The sequence below is a fragment of the Serinus canaria genome, chromosome 23 (genome assembly GCF_022539315.1).
Source record: "Serinus canaria isolate serCan28SL12 chromosome 23, serCan2020, whole genome shotgun sequence".
In the NCBI taxonomy this organism is placed as follows: Eukaryota; Metazoa; Chordata; class Aves; order Passeriformes; family Fringillidae; genus Serinus; species Serinus canaria.
This window is the reverse complement of record NC_066336.1, coordinates 5245314-5262345: the sequence shown is the minus strand read 5'-3', so window position 1 is coordinate 5262345 and position 17032 is coordinate 5245314. Positions and strand designations below refer to the sequence as shown.

The window sequence follows — 17032 nt, the reverse complement described above, 5'->3', positions numbered from 1 at the left end:
TGAAAACAAAGACATGCTTTTAGGGGGGAAAAAAAAAGTTTATTTATGTTTTGTTTCCAATTTGTACAAACATCATCAGTAATTGACAATTTGGAGAATAGATAATTAACTGGGATACAGCTCAGACTCTGGTGAAGGTCCAGGTCACAACACAAGTTTAGAGATTGCCAATTCCGTGTGATTTGGAGCAATAATTTTGTAAACATTCAGTTCAGCTGCCACTGCATTTGGAATGTACAGAAAGACACCTCCAAACATTTCACAACCTGCAAAAGGCCTGTTCAAATTAAAGCACTTTTTTGTTTTAGTAATCCTTGTGTTTTGAAAGAACCCTGGCTGCTCCTGCTGTCACCCTCCAGCAGGATCAGCTGGAGGGTGACAGCTCAGGAGCCACCTGCCCTGACCCTCTGCTGAGGGATTTTAGCAAAGATTGGGACAAAATGTTTTACAGAGCACTGATGCATTTCAGAAACACAGAATGATTCCAATCCTTCAGTTTTATCAAGCACCTGAACCCAGGCATTTGCATTTCTTGTGAAACACTTGATTTGGAACATTTCTGTGATTTTTCATCACTGAACACACTCCTCTCCTACACATTCACAACAGGAGGATCTGGGATCTGAAACTCCAGCAGCTTTTTTTTTTAAGTTTTTTTTTTTAATTAAAAAAAATCTAAATAAGCATTTTTGCACTGATTTTACTTAAAAAAATGAGATTAGAACCAAATACAATGTGCATATTCATTGCATGTGAAGTGCAAGGGCACAGCCACAAATGTCTTTTTTTTTTTTGTTAGTTTTTTTTTTTAAACAAAATATCATTTTTTTAAACCAGGCCACGTACTCAACATGGTCATCTTACATTCAGCAGTTTTGTACTAAAAATACTTCTGTGCAGGAAAGCCCAGCAGAAATTTACATATGCTACAATGTTTTACATGTATTTACATGGCTCTGTCATCCCTGTGAGAACACCTAACACCTGCCCCAAACTATCAATTGTTACAGGGGAACCAATTTAAGACCAAACTAAGCAACTACTCCACCTTTTCTTATAAAAACTGATACCAAAATGTGGTTTAGAACTCCTCCGTGCAGTGGGCACACAAAGGATTTGGGGGAGCTTTTTTGGCAGTCACCTGGCAATGCAAGGTCTGTGTTGGCACTCATGGAGATTCCTGGGAAGCACAGCTGGGTCTGGCCGAGGAGTTCTTCTACATCCTTCCAGAACATTCCAGATGGGAGAGTCATGGGTTTGAAAACTCACCCACCAATGCAGGAGTGCCACTAAAGCTCACAGGGTAGGGAAGAGAATCAGCTGTGCCTCCCCACGTGCCCAGGTGGAGGTTTCTGCTCTGCAGAGTGTTTAGCAAATCTCACACCAGCCTGAAAAGCAGCAAATAACCTGACTAAAGTTTTCAGTGCGTTTTTATTTTCAGTTCATGCTGCATTAAGTTAGGGAAAAGGTGGTTTTCTAACAATTCAAAGCCACAATTCCAATTTTGGCACACAGTCCCATTTTTTCTTAAATACAGTAAATGGTGACTGCTCAGGATTTGATTGATTTACAAGAAAATATCTATTTCACAGTGAGGTGAACACAGCACTGAACTTTTGAGGTAAAAGATGAGGGGAATGTAAACTTTCACCCCTCTCCAAGTGACTAACTACATGCAGCAAGAACACCTGGTCCTGGCACACCTGGAGTTTGGAATAGCAATGCTCAAATTTGAAACCCTGACAGTCCAAATCACTTCTGAAAATCACACAAGTTACACCTCAGGCCTGGACTTTCAGTAAGGTTTTGAGCTGAAATGTCATTATTTCCTTATCAGAAGGTTTAAAAGAAACAGGTACCCAGTGGCTTGGTGGCTTAGGCAGAACACTTGGGGAGGGTGGCTCGCTGAACTTGGCTCCAGCATAGTTCTGGTTGCTCTGAGGGGTGAACAACAGGTTGTGATTGGACAGAGCAGGATTCCAGTTGGGATTCTTGGGGAAGTGAACGTTGTTCTTCCCCCCTTTCTGCATGGCCTGCCATGCACCAGGAGAGGAGCTGCAACCGTGGCCTCTTTCCTTCTTCACGTAAGTTTTCATCTGAGAATTGGGGTCTTTGCTCTTCTGCCTGTTTTTAAGTTGCTGATGGTTCTTGGTGGTATTTCTAGACTGGGGAACGGGAATGTTGTATCTTTCTCCACCACCCATCTTCAACTTAAATGTCACCTGGAAAAACAAGAGGACTCAGGATAAGTCTTTACTGCTCTCTTTTTTTTTTAAACAAAGTATTTCAGAGAATGTTTAGATTTCAAGCAAAGGGACAAAAAACAACCTAACCAAAACTCGCTCTAAACACACCATTTCTCTCCTCTGAAAAGGTCTAACTGGAGGAATGGGACTGACAAAACCTTGCTCAGAAAATGCAGAGCCAGATTTTATCAGTTACTATTGAGTGCTGAGATATTTAAATTCAGCCTGTTAGCACCTTAAGATTGGGTGAAGTTTACACTGATAAAGCCACTGCCCAAACTTCGTGGTAAGTGTAATAATTACTCTGATAAACTGAAAATGAACTGAAAAGCACCCCAAGTGGAACAGATTAGTGCAACTCCCAAAGCCCATGCCCAGACTCCAGCACAGCATACTCAGCACTTCCCTGCTGGCTCTCCAGCAATGTTTATTTCCCCTCTCCCAACTCCATTTACCTCTCAGTGGTCTTCTCCGATTCCACACTCTCCAACTCTTGCCCCCTTTCTTGCTTCCAAGCCTGAAAGAAGAGGTGCTGCCTTGTGCTGGACTCCTTCCTTTGGCTGGGAATAGAAGTTTTCATGGGCTGATGTGCTGTTTTCAGCCAGGGAGCCGAGCCCAACATCGGATTCTCGGCACAGAAGCTCCAAGGGAGAAGTCCTGCTGCAGAAACGAGAAAGAAATTTCAATTCAGTTTATGGAAACAATTGCTTCACTCTGGGGTGGAAAGAAGGGCAAGCAGAAATAATTCAGTCCGCTGTGTCTGTTTATATGTTAAAGATGAAAACATGCTACAAACAAAACCCCAAAATCCCACCCAAAAAGACACAGCTTTGTCTTTTTCTACTTACATAAAGTTCACCACCATCCTTAGCAAACCTCAAGTCACATTTTGCTCATGTTCTGTCTTACACAGCATTTTAATAGACAATCAAGAACTTTATCCCTTTTGTTTTAGTAAGGAAAAAACTTTGGGAACTAGAACCAATGCAGGAACTGCCTACAGTGCCCAAACCCTTCCCCAGCCATCACAGAGCTCCATTTGTCATCTGTCAGCTGTTTCTTTAACCTTCGTTAGCCAAGTAATTCTTCAATAACTCTTACACTAATTTCCTGTTTTGCTCATGGCTTGTCTTTCCTGCGATCGCTGAGATTTTAATCTTGACGCACTCCAGTCTGTTCAGCTCCTGTCACTCCAAACTCAGCAGCCCCCCCTGCCCATCCCTCCCGGAGCCCCAGGGGAGCCGCCCATCTCCATTTCCAGCTTCCGCCTTGTTTGGACTGAAACCAAGAGCCGAGATAACGTCACCGGCCCCGGCCCAGCTGCCTTCTGCTCCCGCTGACCGGAGCGTCTTCGCCTCCGAACTCTCTCCCTTCTCTCACCGACAGCTGGGGAGAGCCGGGACCCCCCGTCCCCCCTTCCCCAACAACGGAGCACAACATGGCGGCGGCCGCGCCCGGCCCTTCCCGCACCGCTCCGCCCTTACCGACTTCTGTCCGCTCCGCTCGCCCACAAGCACGGACACACACACGGCTCTCCGGGAACCGACCCCGCGCTGCTCCGCCGTCACCGTCCGACCCCCGCCCCCAGAGCCCGCTCCGCTCCGCACCGCCCCTCACTCTCCCTCACAAAATGGCGGCCGCGTCCGGCGCCGTTTAACACCCTCTCCCTCCTCCCCCATCCGCGGGGCCGTGCGGCTGCAGCCAATGGGAGCGCGCCTCTCCCGCGCTCCACCAATGGGAGCTAAGCCCCGCCTGTTGCCAGGCGGGCCCGGGGCAGAGCGGCGGCGGCGCGCGGGCGGGCGGGGCCGCCATTTGAATCCCCTCACGAAGGGCAGCGCGGGAGCGGCCGCCGCTCTTTGTCCCGCCCGGGCCGGCCCCGCCGCCGGGCACCGCCCGCGGGCCCCCCGGCCCCTCGCCACAGCCCCCTGGCCCCGCTGGCAGCCCCGCCCTGCCCGCGAATTAGCACAACAAACATCGCAGGGAACGCCCGCGCCAGCTGCTGCTGGGGGCTTCAAAGAGGTGAAATAACTAACAAAATATAAAGGAGAAGCGCACAAAACACCCGGCTGTGCAAGCGAGGGGCGTCGAGAGAAGGGAATCAGCGAACAAAGAGTAAAATCCAGCCCCCCGGAGATGGCCGCAGCGCTCTGATGTCAAATGGACGCTCTCTGGTTGTTGTACCCATTCCCCAGCCTGCATTTAGTTAAACTATTTAATGCTGAAATTTAAAGTATTGAAAGCGACGTAGAGGGATGTTTCAGGTCAAAAGACAGGGAAAATATTCCGCGGGTTTAAAACAGCGCTGTGGGTATGCAGAGCCTCTGGCAGTGACTGCACTTTGTGTTTATATTCACATTCTCTTCTTTTGCCTAAAAGGATCGTTTCAAAGAAAAAACCCTCAACATTTGGCCTTTACCATGTGTGGGATGATTAAAAAGTAGTATACATAAGAAACTCACACATGTGAGACTGTTCACTGCCCACCACTGAGAGGCCAATCCAGCACTGTACACCACATTAAAGGCTGGAAAAAGGAAGTTTCAAAGAAAATACAGAAGAACGAGTTCAGTTCCAACTCCACCAAGTCAGGGCAGTATTTAAAAACAACAGATGAACATTCAGAGTTTTTATTTTGAAGTTTCATTGAGTAACCCTGCATTTTTAGCTACAGAAGGGGGAAATTCCTGCTTTATTCCTAAAACAAAACTGTTTCCTTACTGACCTGGTGTTACAGGGCTGTGACCCAACCCAGAACAAGGTAAAGACTCTAAATAGAAGTTTGTATTCATCCTGAAGTTATTTAAAAAGCCAGCATATATTTTAATACACGAAATGTGTTGACATACCTAAGCCAGACCTTTGTTTTTGTTCTTTATTGTATGTTAGCACAAAGCCAGCTGAAATTAATTTGTTTTCCTCCCGTTGCTTTGGATTTCTTGGCACAAAGTAATGGCTGAGGTCCTTATAGCAGCTTTTTTTGTCTTTACATGGAAGACAACAATATTTGCTGTAAGCCTGAAATTCCACTCATTAATTAACAACTGTCCTACAATGCACATCAGCAGATTTTTGCTTTGTTTCTGTCTCTAGTGCGTTTATTTCTGCTAAAACACAATCTCACCCCAGCGTGTGGATGGTGTCAAGCCAGGACGCGTCAGTGGGATTAAGAAAGAGCATTTTGCAGGCTGCAAATGTTCTGCTCTTGTCTGGGCAGCACAACAGTGTGTACTTTTCAGTTCAGAACAAGGATGACACAAGGTCTGGCTGTTTGTCCTCGCTATCTTTGAGATAATTAAAGAAACATCTTGTCTTTCAGAGCTGGTTTTGGGGTCAGGCTGACACATGGAGCCTGGGGGAAGCAGGAAATGTCAGTGATAAGCCATTCCTGTATTTGTGCAGAACTGTTCCACTGAAACAAATGGAGGCATTTGGAGGCCAAGTAGGAGCACGAGGGTATTTTTTAAATCAAAGGGACAAATACCCCAAACACCACAAAGTCCAGCTTGCAAAATTCTGTGTTTCACCTTCAGCTGTTAGAGCCCTGGGCTGGTTTCCTCCCCTGCAGTGGAAGGAAAAGAGATGTTCCCAGGGCTGTGGAAACCACAACAGACAGAACCCCTCGAGTTCCTGCTGCATCCTAAAGACACAGACTGAATCCTGAGGTTCTGTCTCAATCCTTTATCATCACCACCCAAGATTCCTTCAACAGGAGCTACTTCACTCCTTCAAATGCTGGTTTTTAAACCCTGTTCCTTTTCAAAGGTCTCTCTCGATGTAACATCTGTGACTCCTAAGCGTGTGACACTACATCGACCTCAGGAACTCATGGGCAGACTGGGATATTGTAGCTGCATCCAGGATCGTGCTGTGCTCACCCTGATGTCCTGCAGCCCTGCAGGTGCTACAGACCCAGCTGCAGAGGCAGAGCCCTCAAACACAGTGTTTCCAAACCCACCCTGCTGTGCCACAGACTCAGTGACCTCCACTGCACCCTCTCATAACCTGTACACAGCAGGGACAGGAATTTTCTATTGTGCAAGCATCTGTCTGGATTATTCCACTTCCTCCTTGCAAAGATGACTGCAATAAATCCCAGCTTCCCTCATCTTCCCAGGGAGCAGTGCTACCCAAATCCTCCTCAGCTCCCCACCACGCTTCTGCTGCCACGGTGACAGCACCTCAAGGACTCCCCAGCCACCTTTATTTTTCACTCAGCACCTCCACTCCCTCTCACAGCAAACATTAATCCAGCCCAGGGAAGCAGCTCCATCTGTGCTGGCACTGCCCCAACCAGCAAGTCCCAGTGAAGACAAAGCCTGCAGAGCTTCATTAGCCCCAAATTAAGATGCTCCCAGCTGTGGCTGAGGGATCTCAGCACACTGGTGCTCCTGGCCGAGTGTTTCAGTGGAGCTGCCGAGCGTGGATGCTGCAGGAAGTCTGCAGCAGGGATGACTCATTTGTTAAATCAATAGTGAACCATTGCCCCAGTTTTATTTCCCAGTGACGAGTTTCCGGCTGAGGGTGACTTTCAGTAAACCCAAGATGTTTACTTTTTGTGGCTCCAAGAGCCCCATGACACACTTGAAACTCGTTAGACGTTTCCACCTGAGCCAAACATTAACCAGATTGTTAATCTATGTTCCCTTATGAGGGAAACATGGGAGCTTGTGTTTTCTTTAAAATCTTCATGAAAGCACTGGGTATAGAGTAATGTTTAGAATATCCTTTATTCTGCCTGGCAGAGGACCTGTGTTCATTGAATATTCACAGCAGTGAGCTACAGGAACTGAGCAGACATTTGAACCTCTGCAGGGTAAATAGAGAAGAGGCTCAAGAACCCAAACAATGTGATAAAACGACGCACTTTAATCTCTTAAATCTCATTATAAATATATTGATATATGCTTTAGACATGAATTAAATTGGTGTCCACCAGCACCTGAGTTAGATCAGCTCCAGAACACAAGTTCCCTCCTGTGCACTGCTGGAGCTCGTGAGTGTGAGATCACATCCAGCCCTGCATGGTACATTGGTGTGTGGGGTGTGCACAGCACCCAGCACCAGGAGTAAAACCCCCTGGACACCAAGACAGCCAAACCCCGAGCCTGGGGGGTTTGAAGAGCTTGTGCTGAAACAGCTTTGTCACAGCTGACAGCTTTTCCCACTCTGGAAAACAAACACATCCAGGCACGACTGCCGAGTCACACCCTGTTTTCTGCCTCAACAGCTCCCCGTTGGAACCCACACCAGCTCTGAGTCACAGAGCCCTGCAGGAACCTTCAGCCCATGTAAATCAGTGAGCCTGGTTCACGTCCTGTCAGCAGGGAAAACAGTTTTACCTGGACCCTCCACAAGAGCAGCAGAGGTGTTTGTGCACAGGAGAATCCCTCGGCCAAGCCCTGTTTGCTCTCAGGAGCTGTGCTAGACACGGCAGTGAAGCTGGGGTTTTTTTTCTGAGCATTTTCTCTATGAGTGCAGTAGAGAGTCACTCACCATGGCTCTGTGAGTCACACCTTATCAAGGTGAGCAGTACCCGACCCTCAGCCCCATCTGCACCACCCAGCTTTTAAATTCAGCCCAGCAAACACAGCAGTCAGAGGAAGAGGAGCAAATCCCTGTCCTCCCACAGAGCACAGACACCCTTGCAGCAGGAGCTGGGTCTGGGTGTCCCATCACATGCTCTGTGTCCCAGCACAGCCCCAGGGCTCTTCACTCTGCTCTGGACACAGAAACACCACTCCTGAACAATATCAGGCTCACAGTCCCTTTCCCCAGCACCTGCACAGCACTGCTTCGACCCCGGCTTTTGGGGGTGTTCCCAAAACAGGGTTATTCCAGCAAAAACCCTTTACATTACAACAATCAGCTCTGATGGTTTTCCTTTAGTCTGGCAGGGCATTTTTTGCTATAAATCAGAGTCAATTTAAAAGCTTCTAACTATGCTGCCATAATATTATCTCTTTCCTATAACACCCATTGCTGTGACACAACAGTTCTCCCTGCAGACAGAGGAAACTTGGGTCCATGTTCCACAGGATGCTGCTGGATGTGAAGCTGTGTCAGAGCAGGGAATAATTTGGGGCTGGGTGCTGCTGTTGGAACTCAGGACCAGCATAAAGAGTCTTTCTGTTTCTCGCCTGCTCTTTACAATCTCGTACCTGCTCCTCTAAAATTTCCCAGTTCCTGGAAACAAGAAGAATTATTTTTGGGACAGAGCTGACAATCCATCATCTCCTGTGCTTACACCACAGCCCGTGGTGCCTCTCATCGTTATTGTGGTTTCCAGACCCCCTCCCAGCCCCGGAAGGGTCGGGCAGTTCCCTGCAGAGCCAGGGAACCCCCTTTTCCCGGCCGGGGGCCAGGAGGAAGCGCTGAGTTCCCAGTTCTGCCTCCTTCTCAAGCTTTCCCCGGGCGCTGTCCGGGTTTCCCTGGAGAGGGCAGCCGAGCACCGCTGAGCTCCGGCGGCTGCTGCCGAGCCCCTGAGCCAGGTACGGTGCCCAAGGGGAAGGAGGCAAAGCGGGGTTTGGAGAGGATGGGGTGTAAACGCTCGTGATGCCACCGAATGAAGGAACTGGGATCTCAGCAGGAGGGAAAGTTGAGTTCCCAGCTGGAGAGCAGAGTTGCTGGTTCTGGGATGGGGCTGTGGGGTGGCTCTGTGGGTGGCAGAGCCAGGTAAGGAGCATCCAAGGGCTGAGGATCACGGCTTTGCTTCGCCCCCAAGGCTCTCCACTACAACCTGGATGGTTACATCCAACCACAGTGTGGCCAACTCCTTTGGGATTTGGGGCCAGCTTGCCTGTCCCCCTTGACTGGTGATACTGTCCCTGGTGTCACCCCGCAGGGAAAGCTGTCCCTGCTTTCCAGCGGCACCAGAACAGCCCAGCCCCAGGCAGCTGCTGCCCAGCCGAGGGGGGAAGTGGTCACTGGAGGGAGGATGGATGAGAGCAGGTACGGCAGCCACCACAGACTCTGCAGCCCTGGTCCTTCCTGACCACACGGATTGTGCAGCTGAAGACCTTGATTTTCCTTCCACTTGGAGAGAAAAATCACCTCGTTGCTCTGGCATGAGTGGACCGTGTACAGAGGAATTCAGGGGCACAGGTGAGGTTTGTGCTGCTCGTGGAGCTGCAGGCACAGACAGCAGATTTCTGAGCTTGCCCTTAGACCTGCACACAACCAGGTACACCCAGATTTTTCCACATCTGCCTCCTTGCTTTTTTTCCCTCCCATACTTTTCCATGTTCCCAGAGAAATCAGAACCTGAATGTCTCTTGCCTCAAACTCTGCAGTTACAAGGAGAAATGAGAGGGACTGGGAGGACAATTTCAGCGAGCTGGAGGGTTTGGGTGGTTGTAGATGTGGCACGAGCAGGCAGCAGAACACAACACCCAGAGGAGAAGGGAGGAAGGAGAGAAAACCCGACACACATTCTCCGAAAGAATGTGGCAGAGAGCAAGGAAACAGAGGAAGGATTCACACTGATGGATTTCCAACCCAGGGGAATAAACCAGAATGGTTCAACAAACGCAGAAACCAGAAGTGCCGTGAGAGGAGAGGGAAGCAGGCGCTGTCCGCAGCTGCAGCAGCTGCCCTGAGAGCCAGAGCCATGGGAAGCCACAGAGCATCAGTGGGGAGGTGAGTGGTTTGTGTTTGCTGACCCACAGCATCCTGCAGCCCTGGGCCCTTTTTCTATATCACCCCTGAGAGCCCTCGGTGTTGCCATGCACAAGGCAGGCTGGGGAGACTCTGCTGCACGGGGAGATTCCCGGGATTCACTGTCAGCTCTTTGGGATAAACTGCAAGGCAAGGTGGAACAGAGGGTGGGAAACTGGTTTTTAGGATGGATCCTTTCTTAAGGAGAAGATGAAAGGTAAGCGCTTCACAGCAGGCTGTGGCTTAACTCTTTCCAGCTGATGTTGGGAATTGTTAATGTTGGAATTGGAGTGACAGGACAAGGGGGAATGGGTTCCAAGAAATCCTTCCCTGTGAGGGTGGGGAGGCACAGGGTGCCCAGAGCAGCTGTGGCTGCCCCTGGATCCCTGGCAGTGTCCAAGGCCGGGTTGGATGGGGTTTGAAGCAACATGGGATAGTGGAAGGATGGACTGGATGGGCTTTATGGTCCCTTCCAACCCAAAGCATTCCCTGCTTCTCTGTCAGAGGTATTTCCAAGTGTCTCACAGGGGTGTGATGCTGAGTTCAGTGTTTATGATGGTTTTGATGCAGTGAGAGCAGCCCTGGTTTGCCCTGCTTTGTACCCAAAGTGGCACTTGCAGCTGCTCTGCACCCACCCCACCCCAGATTTCACTGTCCCCTCAGGCAGTCACACATGGGCAGAGCTGATAAATAATCAAATAATCTTCAGTGTGACATTTGAGGCAGACAGGTCTTACATCAGGGAGGGAATTCCACTTGGTGTCATTTAATGTGGGCAGGACAAACCAGGGTGAACAGCTAATTCCAAAATAATGGAAAAACTTCTGCAACTAAACGAAGAAATCACATATAAACTAAAATGTTTGTAAAGCAAAAGATTCTTTGCTTCTTCAGAAAGTGAAATTTGCAAGCATTAGTGACATTTTTTTGCATAAATCACTGCACATGTTCATAGTAGGTGATCATTTAAGACATTTTATTTTATTGTAAAGCTCAAAACTCTCAGATATTCTGAACATGAAATATTCAAGAGCAGCTCTTTCAGAGTGCTGCAGGCACAATGCACTGGCTGATTGCAGCAGGAAAATTTAATTTTACATTACCTAAGCAAGTGGTTTGTAACTTTTTAATCAGCAGGATGCTGTGGTGGCTCTGTGAGGGCAGAGCCATCCCAAGTGGAGCAGGAATGGTGCTGCTGTGTGCAGGGCACTGCCAGCCTGACAGCTGGAATCAATCACAGCCAGGCACTGAGAGGAAAAAGGACTCCTTCATTTGTAAATTGAATTTCCCCCAAAGCCAGTTGGAGCTATTAGGCTGGAGTGAGTGGGCTTGCAGCAGATCTGATGGGAGGGGAGGTTTCACTTGCAGTCACTGGGGCTGTATCAGGAATATTTTGCATTCCCAAGTAACTTATCTGGGTTCTGTTCCTAATAACTCGCTCCTCATTCATTCACTGTTGTTGCTGGGGCTCTGCTTTTGTTGCTGGGGGGGTTCTCTATTGCAAGGACACATTATTTAGGTAAACTATTCCCTGCCCTGGGCCTTTCTGCTGGCAGGAGATGCCGTGCTGTGATCAGAGAGTTCATCCTGTGCAGAAGCCCAGGGAATCTCAGCTCAGCTGCTGCACTTCCAGGGACCCAGCCCCTCTGTGCCACAGCCCCTGGAGCTAAAGGAGGGCCAGAAGGCACTTGGCTCTTTCTTGTTGAGCTGAGCTGTCAGCCCATGGGGCTGGGACTCCCTGGGCTTGCCAGGCTGGATGCACAGCTATGCCTGGGGCTGGAATTCCTGAGGAGGTGGAGATCTGCTCTTGGAAAGGGGTTTCCACCCTGGAAGTGGGATTTGCACCATGGAGGATGCTGCAGGTCAGCTCTCCCCCCGGAGCCAGATATGGGCTGGCATTTTTCCCAGGAGCTAAGGCAGGCAGGGGGCAGAGGCCATGGTCAAACAAATCCAGGGGCTCATCTGAGAAGAGGAAAATGTCCCCTGGGCAGGAAAAAGCAGCTTTGTGGCCAAAAAAGCAAAAAAAACGAGGGACAGGCAGTGCAAGGAGAGGAGCTGCTGGCACTGCCTGTGTTTTCATGCTCCTGCAGGGGAGACCTTTTGCTGGAGCAAGCTCTGTGCTTCCCTTGTGGACACAGGAGCTGCAAGGAGGATCTGGGGAGCAGAGATCCATCCTTGTCATTCAGCCTGAGACAGAACAGATGTGGGAAAGGAAGATCAGGGCTGGCTGATTGCTGTGAGCCCAGCACACGACTTTGAACTGAGGCTTATCTGAGTTTTTTCAGCTTAGTGGAGAGAGCTGGACCAGGACAGGCAGCACAGGAGTTATTTTAACATTAGAAGCAGGTTCTCTCCCCTAGCAGCATAACATCAGGGATGGCATTTTGCTGCCTTCACTCCCTTGCCTGGTGTTCAGTGGTTTCCAGGCTCCTAAGGATGTTAGTTGGCTATTGCACAACTGCAGGTTTGAGGATTTGTGATGGTCCTGGGAATGCTGGCTGCAGGTAATGGATGCCAAGGTGATGCTGGAGGCTGCTTAATGAAGAAATGTCTTGGTTTGGATGCTGGGGTTTGGCTGGGGAGGTTTGGAAACTCGAGGCAGTTGGTCCCTGGTGAACCCTGCTGTATGAGAAGTCCATCTGTCTGCTAAATCCATCTCTCTCCAGAGGGAGGGATGTTGTCAGGTTTAATAACAGCAGTTGGTAATTCCTGCTGCCTCTGAGGTGTTCCTGGGAAGGGCTGCAGGAAATGAGAGCTCTGAGATCTGAGGGCAACATCCTGCTCCTGTGTTGTTACCCCATGCAAGAGCCTGATGTAAGAGGAGGGCAGCTTGCTGCAACACTCAGCCACATGTCAGCCCAAAGTCCAGGACTACTCCAGCCTGGAACACCAAGAAATCCCAATGAGGATTGCCCTGCTCTGCCTGAAGCCTGTCCTGAACTCCCTGCAGCCACCACTGCACCAGCCCTGACAGGCAGCAGGAGTCAAATGTGGGGCTGGGGCTCTTCTCTGTCACCTCCTGGGCAGGCTCTCGAGTCCTTGGGGTATTTTGCAACTCCTGAAACACAGGAAGAGAGATGAGTGTCGGGGCAATCAGTGGGGAAGGAAGTCCCCAGGGCAGCTAAAACCCCCATGTTTTATAAACCCATCTCTGCTGAGATGGCACAGACTGAGGTTTGCTGGGCAGTGCTGGCTGCTGGCACCTCCAGCAGCAGCTGAATTTCACACAGCAGGCAGGGGGGCCACAGGTGGAAGGGCACAGGGGGATGGAACCCACAGCCCTGCCCCTGCTCTGTGGCTGCCACACATCCTGGCCGTGCTTCGTGTGTTTGGGGCATTTCCTCTTTCACAAGAGAGCCCAGGGCAGAGAGGGACAGTGACTTGTTTGTTCTGGGGGAAAGGGAATGCTGTCAGCTCCGTGCTCTCTTCCAGCAGAGGGAACTCACGATTCCATTGCCTGCATGGGGGATCCTGGAAGCTTTTGGGAAGGGGGGTCCTGTTCCATGGGCTTGGGCACAGCATTTTGCTGTAATCCAGGCAGGTTTGGGGTATCCCACAGCTGCCTCTTCACCTGCTTGCTGTAGTGTGTTTTTACACCTGCTCTAACCTAGTCCAGGATGACCTTGTTCCCTGAAATCCAAGGCAAAACAACTGGGTTTAAACACCAGTACAATCCACAGAAAGAATGGGAGAAAACACCACCTGAAGGACAGGTTATGAAGACCAAGGGGGTTAAACTGAGCTGCAGAACTGTAGAGAAAAACCCAGCTCTTGCTGCAGAGTGCACTGAGTAGCTCAGCACCTGCCCTGTGTAAAATCAGGCACTTCTCTCCATCACACCTCTGCTGATGCTAAAAGTATTGATAAAATTAACCTAATTCTGGGTGTGGGCAGGGGTTCTTTAGGCTCAGGTGTTCTCAGTCCTGCATGTCCCCATTCGTATGTCCAACCTGTACCCTAATATCGATCTCTAATTAATCTCCAATAATATCTATTAATCACTCTGACAGTGGCACATGGAAGATGGAGGGGAAAACAAAACTGCAGTGAGATTTGTAAAGCTGCAATGGACCAGCTTAAATATAAACCCAGTCTTGTTGGTTTATATGTTCAAACAGCTTTGGTGAGGAGTAAATCCTACAGAGAGCACTTCTGTTCCCAGATGAGCTGCATCCAGTCTCTGTCAGGGCAATATCTCCCATCTTCCTCCATCCAGCCATCTCCCAGGGCAGCTGCAGTGGCACAGGCAGTCCTGCAGGGCTGTTCTGCCCATGGCTGTTCCTGGAGCTCTGGGCTCCATGGTTTCTGAGATGATAACCCTAGATGTAACCCTAACCCTAGTTAGGAAAAGCTGCCCTGGCCTAGGGCTGCTTGCAAGGAAAAAGCTGAGGCAGCCATGGTGGGGCAGCTTTGTGCTCCCCTTGGGACACCTTTGGCAGCTGTGGTGTCACCCTGAGCAGTCCCTTCCAGCGCTGCTGGCCCTGAGCAGTGAATCCTGGAGGAGTGCTAAGAGCTGGCTCAGGATTTGTACAATTCTCAGTGTTGCTGCTTCCCTCTTGTGGTGTAGCACCGAGGTGGTACAGGCAGGGTGCCCCTGGCCTGTGGGAAATGGGTCTCAGCTAAACAACCAGTGGGACAAAGCCTGGGAAAAGCATGGAAGTTGGCTCCAGTGTTTGGGCAGTGGGCCTGAAAGCAGCTCTCTGTGGGCTGATTTCATTTTCCTTGCTTCCCTCTAAAGGGAAGGAACTGTCTGGGGTAAATTTATTGCTTGTTAAGTCCTCTTCACCTCCACCTCTTTCAGAGCACCTGAAGAAGTGCAGAAGGAAGCAGCAGGCTCTCTGTGAGCTCCCAGCTCCAGGTAACCACCATGGATTCTTGCAGGATACCTGCAAACGCCTCCAAGTGCAGCGGGAACACCATGGAGTGCTTCATGGTGCTCAGCACACAGGCACAGAAAATAAGCATTGGCATCCTGTGTGGCCTCTTTGGGACAATGTGTGTTTTTGAGAACTCTCTGGTGCTCTACCTGATTTTCTCATCCCCTGGGATCAGGAAGAAACCTTCCTACCTCTTCATCGGCAGCCTGGCCCTGGCTGACATCCTGGCCAGCATCATCTTTGTCTGCAGCTTCGTGAACTTCCACGTGTTCAACGAGGTTGGTTTCTCCAAGGAGGTGTTCCTGCTGCAGCTGGGAGGGGTGAACACGTCCTTCTCTGCCTCCCTCAGCAGCCTGCTGCTCACAGCCCTGGACCGCTACATCTCCATCAGCCGGCCCTCGGAGTACAAGCTCCTGATGACCAGGAAAAGGGCCTGGACAGCCCTGGCAGTGCTCTGGGTCACCTGTGCCACCATTGCTGGCCTGCCCCTGCTGGGCTGGAACTGCTGCACGCTGGATTCCGCCTGCTCCGAGCTGTTCCCCTTTGTGGATGACAATTACCTGTCGGGCTGGGTCTGCTTCGTCGTGGTCCTGCTGGGCTGCATCGTCTACGCCTACGCCCACGTGCTCTGGAGGGCTCGCCAGCACGTGGCCTACATGGAGAAGCACCAGGCACAGGCAGGGAAGCAAAACAGCCGCATGAGGATGGACGTGATGCTGGCCAAGACCCTGGCCATGGTGGTGGCTGTCCTCATGCTCTGCTGGTCCCCCGTGCTCGTGCTGATGATCTACAGCATCTTTGGCAGGCTGAGCGACCGCCTGCGCAAGGTGTTCGCCTTCTGCAGCACCCTCTGCCTGCTCAACTCCATGGTCAACCCCATCATTTACGCCCTACGGAGCAAGGAGCTCTTCTCCTCCCTGAGGAGGGTGTGGTCCCACTTCAGGAGGCAGCTGAAGGCCCCTGAGGAGAGCCCAGAAGCAGAGAGCACCCACAAGTCCTCCGTGATAGAGACCATCTGCGAGGACACGCACGCCGTGTAGGGAGGCACCGGTGGGAGATCCACCCACTCAGCCTGGCAGGAACAGTCTGCATCACTTTTCCTTCTATTTTCTCTTCTGGTGGGAGTTGAGGGATCAGCTGTGATGTGGAGATAGCTCCTGCTGATGTCACCCTTCGATGCTGGGACATGACATGCACAGACTTTGCTCTCAGGTGCGGGTTGGGATTGTTGGGGTGTCCTGTGCAGAGCCAGGACTGGATCATCCTTGGAGTGTCCCTTCCAGCTCAGGATATTCCATGATTCTGTGATAATCTCCCACCAGGGGAGGTTCAGGTTGAGCATCAGCAGGAATTTCTTCATGGAAAAACTTTGGAAGGGGCTGCCCAGGGAGGTTTGGAGTCCCCATCCCTGCAGGTGTCACCTGGACATGGCACTCAGTTCTCTGGGCTGGTGACAAAGTGGGGACTGGGCACAGCTTGGACTCAGTGGTCTGGGACGGCTTTTCCAACCTCTTACTGTGGCTTAAGGACTTGGCCAGAGCTGGGGCAGACAGGACCTTGCAGGCAGCACATTTTTTCCAGCAGATTTCAGGAGAACTGACCAAACCACGGGTGTTTGTTGGATGTTGTGTGATTAAACATACGAGCCATTTTCCAGGATTTTCTTCCTTTTCTTTCCTGGTGTGCAACGTTCTCCAGGTGACAAGTTTAAGCCCAAACTGGGGCAGATACTTTGAGCATGAGGAACTTGATTTGGGTTGTTTTTCTGCAAATTACACAAAAGCAGCACTTTTAGCTGAATGGACAATGAAGTGGGACAGTGCCCTTCACCAGTGACCTGGAGCAGCTGGGCTCCTGCCAGCTCCCAAAATGCCTCCAACACGGATGAGCCTGGCTGGGGCATGGCCACGAGGCCCTTGCACTCTGCCCTGTGTCCCAGAGGATGCACTGCCCCGGCTCCCCAGGGAATGGGCACAGCCCCGAGGCAGCAAGAGCCCCTGGAGCCTTTGGACAACACTCCAGGGATGCACAGGGTGGATTGCTGGGGTTATCCCTGATGTCCCTCCATCCCTCCCTGGGATATTCCCCGATTATTGGGGTTATCCCTGAGGTCCCTACATCCCTTCCCAGGATATTCCCTGGTTGTTGAGTTAACCCCAGTGTCCCTCCATCCCTCCCCGGGACATTCCCCGCCGTGCCCGCGGGTAGCGGTCGGGCCGCAGCCTCGAACCCGCGGCCCCGGGGAGCCGGGCTGTT

The 17032-nt window shown here is 50.7% G+C and overlaps 2 protein-coding genes across 3 annotated transcripts; one reads left to right on the top strand and one right to left on the bottom strand.

The window, feature by feature from the left end:
• Positions 1-17: 17 nt before the first annotated feature.
• Positions 18-3897, bottom strand: PNRC2 (proline rich nuclear receptor coactivator 2). 2 transcript variants are annotated; one of them, XM_009098593.4, is made up of 3 exons: positions 3731-3897; positions 2702-2906; positions 18-2222 (listed from the first exon to the last, which is right to left on the bottom strand). In XM_009098593.4, exon 3 carries the CDS (start codon positions 2202-2204, stop codon positions 1782-1784), a length of 423 nt encoding a protein of 140 aa, XP_009096841.1. In that variant the 5' UTR covers positions 2205-2222; positions 2702-2906; positions 3731-3897; the 3' UTR covers positions 18-1781. The 2 variants fall into 2 exon arrangements, with proteins under 2 accessions (XP_009096841.1, XP_009096844.1); XM_009098596.4 differs by having other exon boundaries at positions 2702-2903; positions 3731-3891.
• A 5265-nt stretch (positions 3898-9162) lies between these two features.
• Positions 9163-17030, top strand: CNR2 (cannabinoid receptor 2). Its single transcript, XM_009098664.4, has 2 exons — positions 9163-9881; positions 14701-17030. The coding sequence occupies exon 2, from the start codon at positions 14767-14769 to the stop codon at positions 15814-15816; it is 1050 nt and encodes a 349-aa protein (XP_009096912.1). The 5' UTR covers positions 9163-9881; positions 14701-14766; the 3' UTR covers positions 15817-17030.
• The last annotated feature ends 2 nt before the right edge of the window (positions 17031-17032 follow it).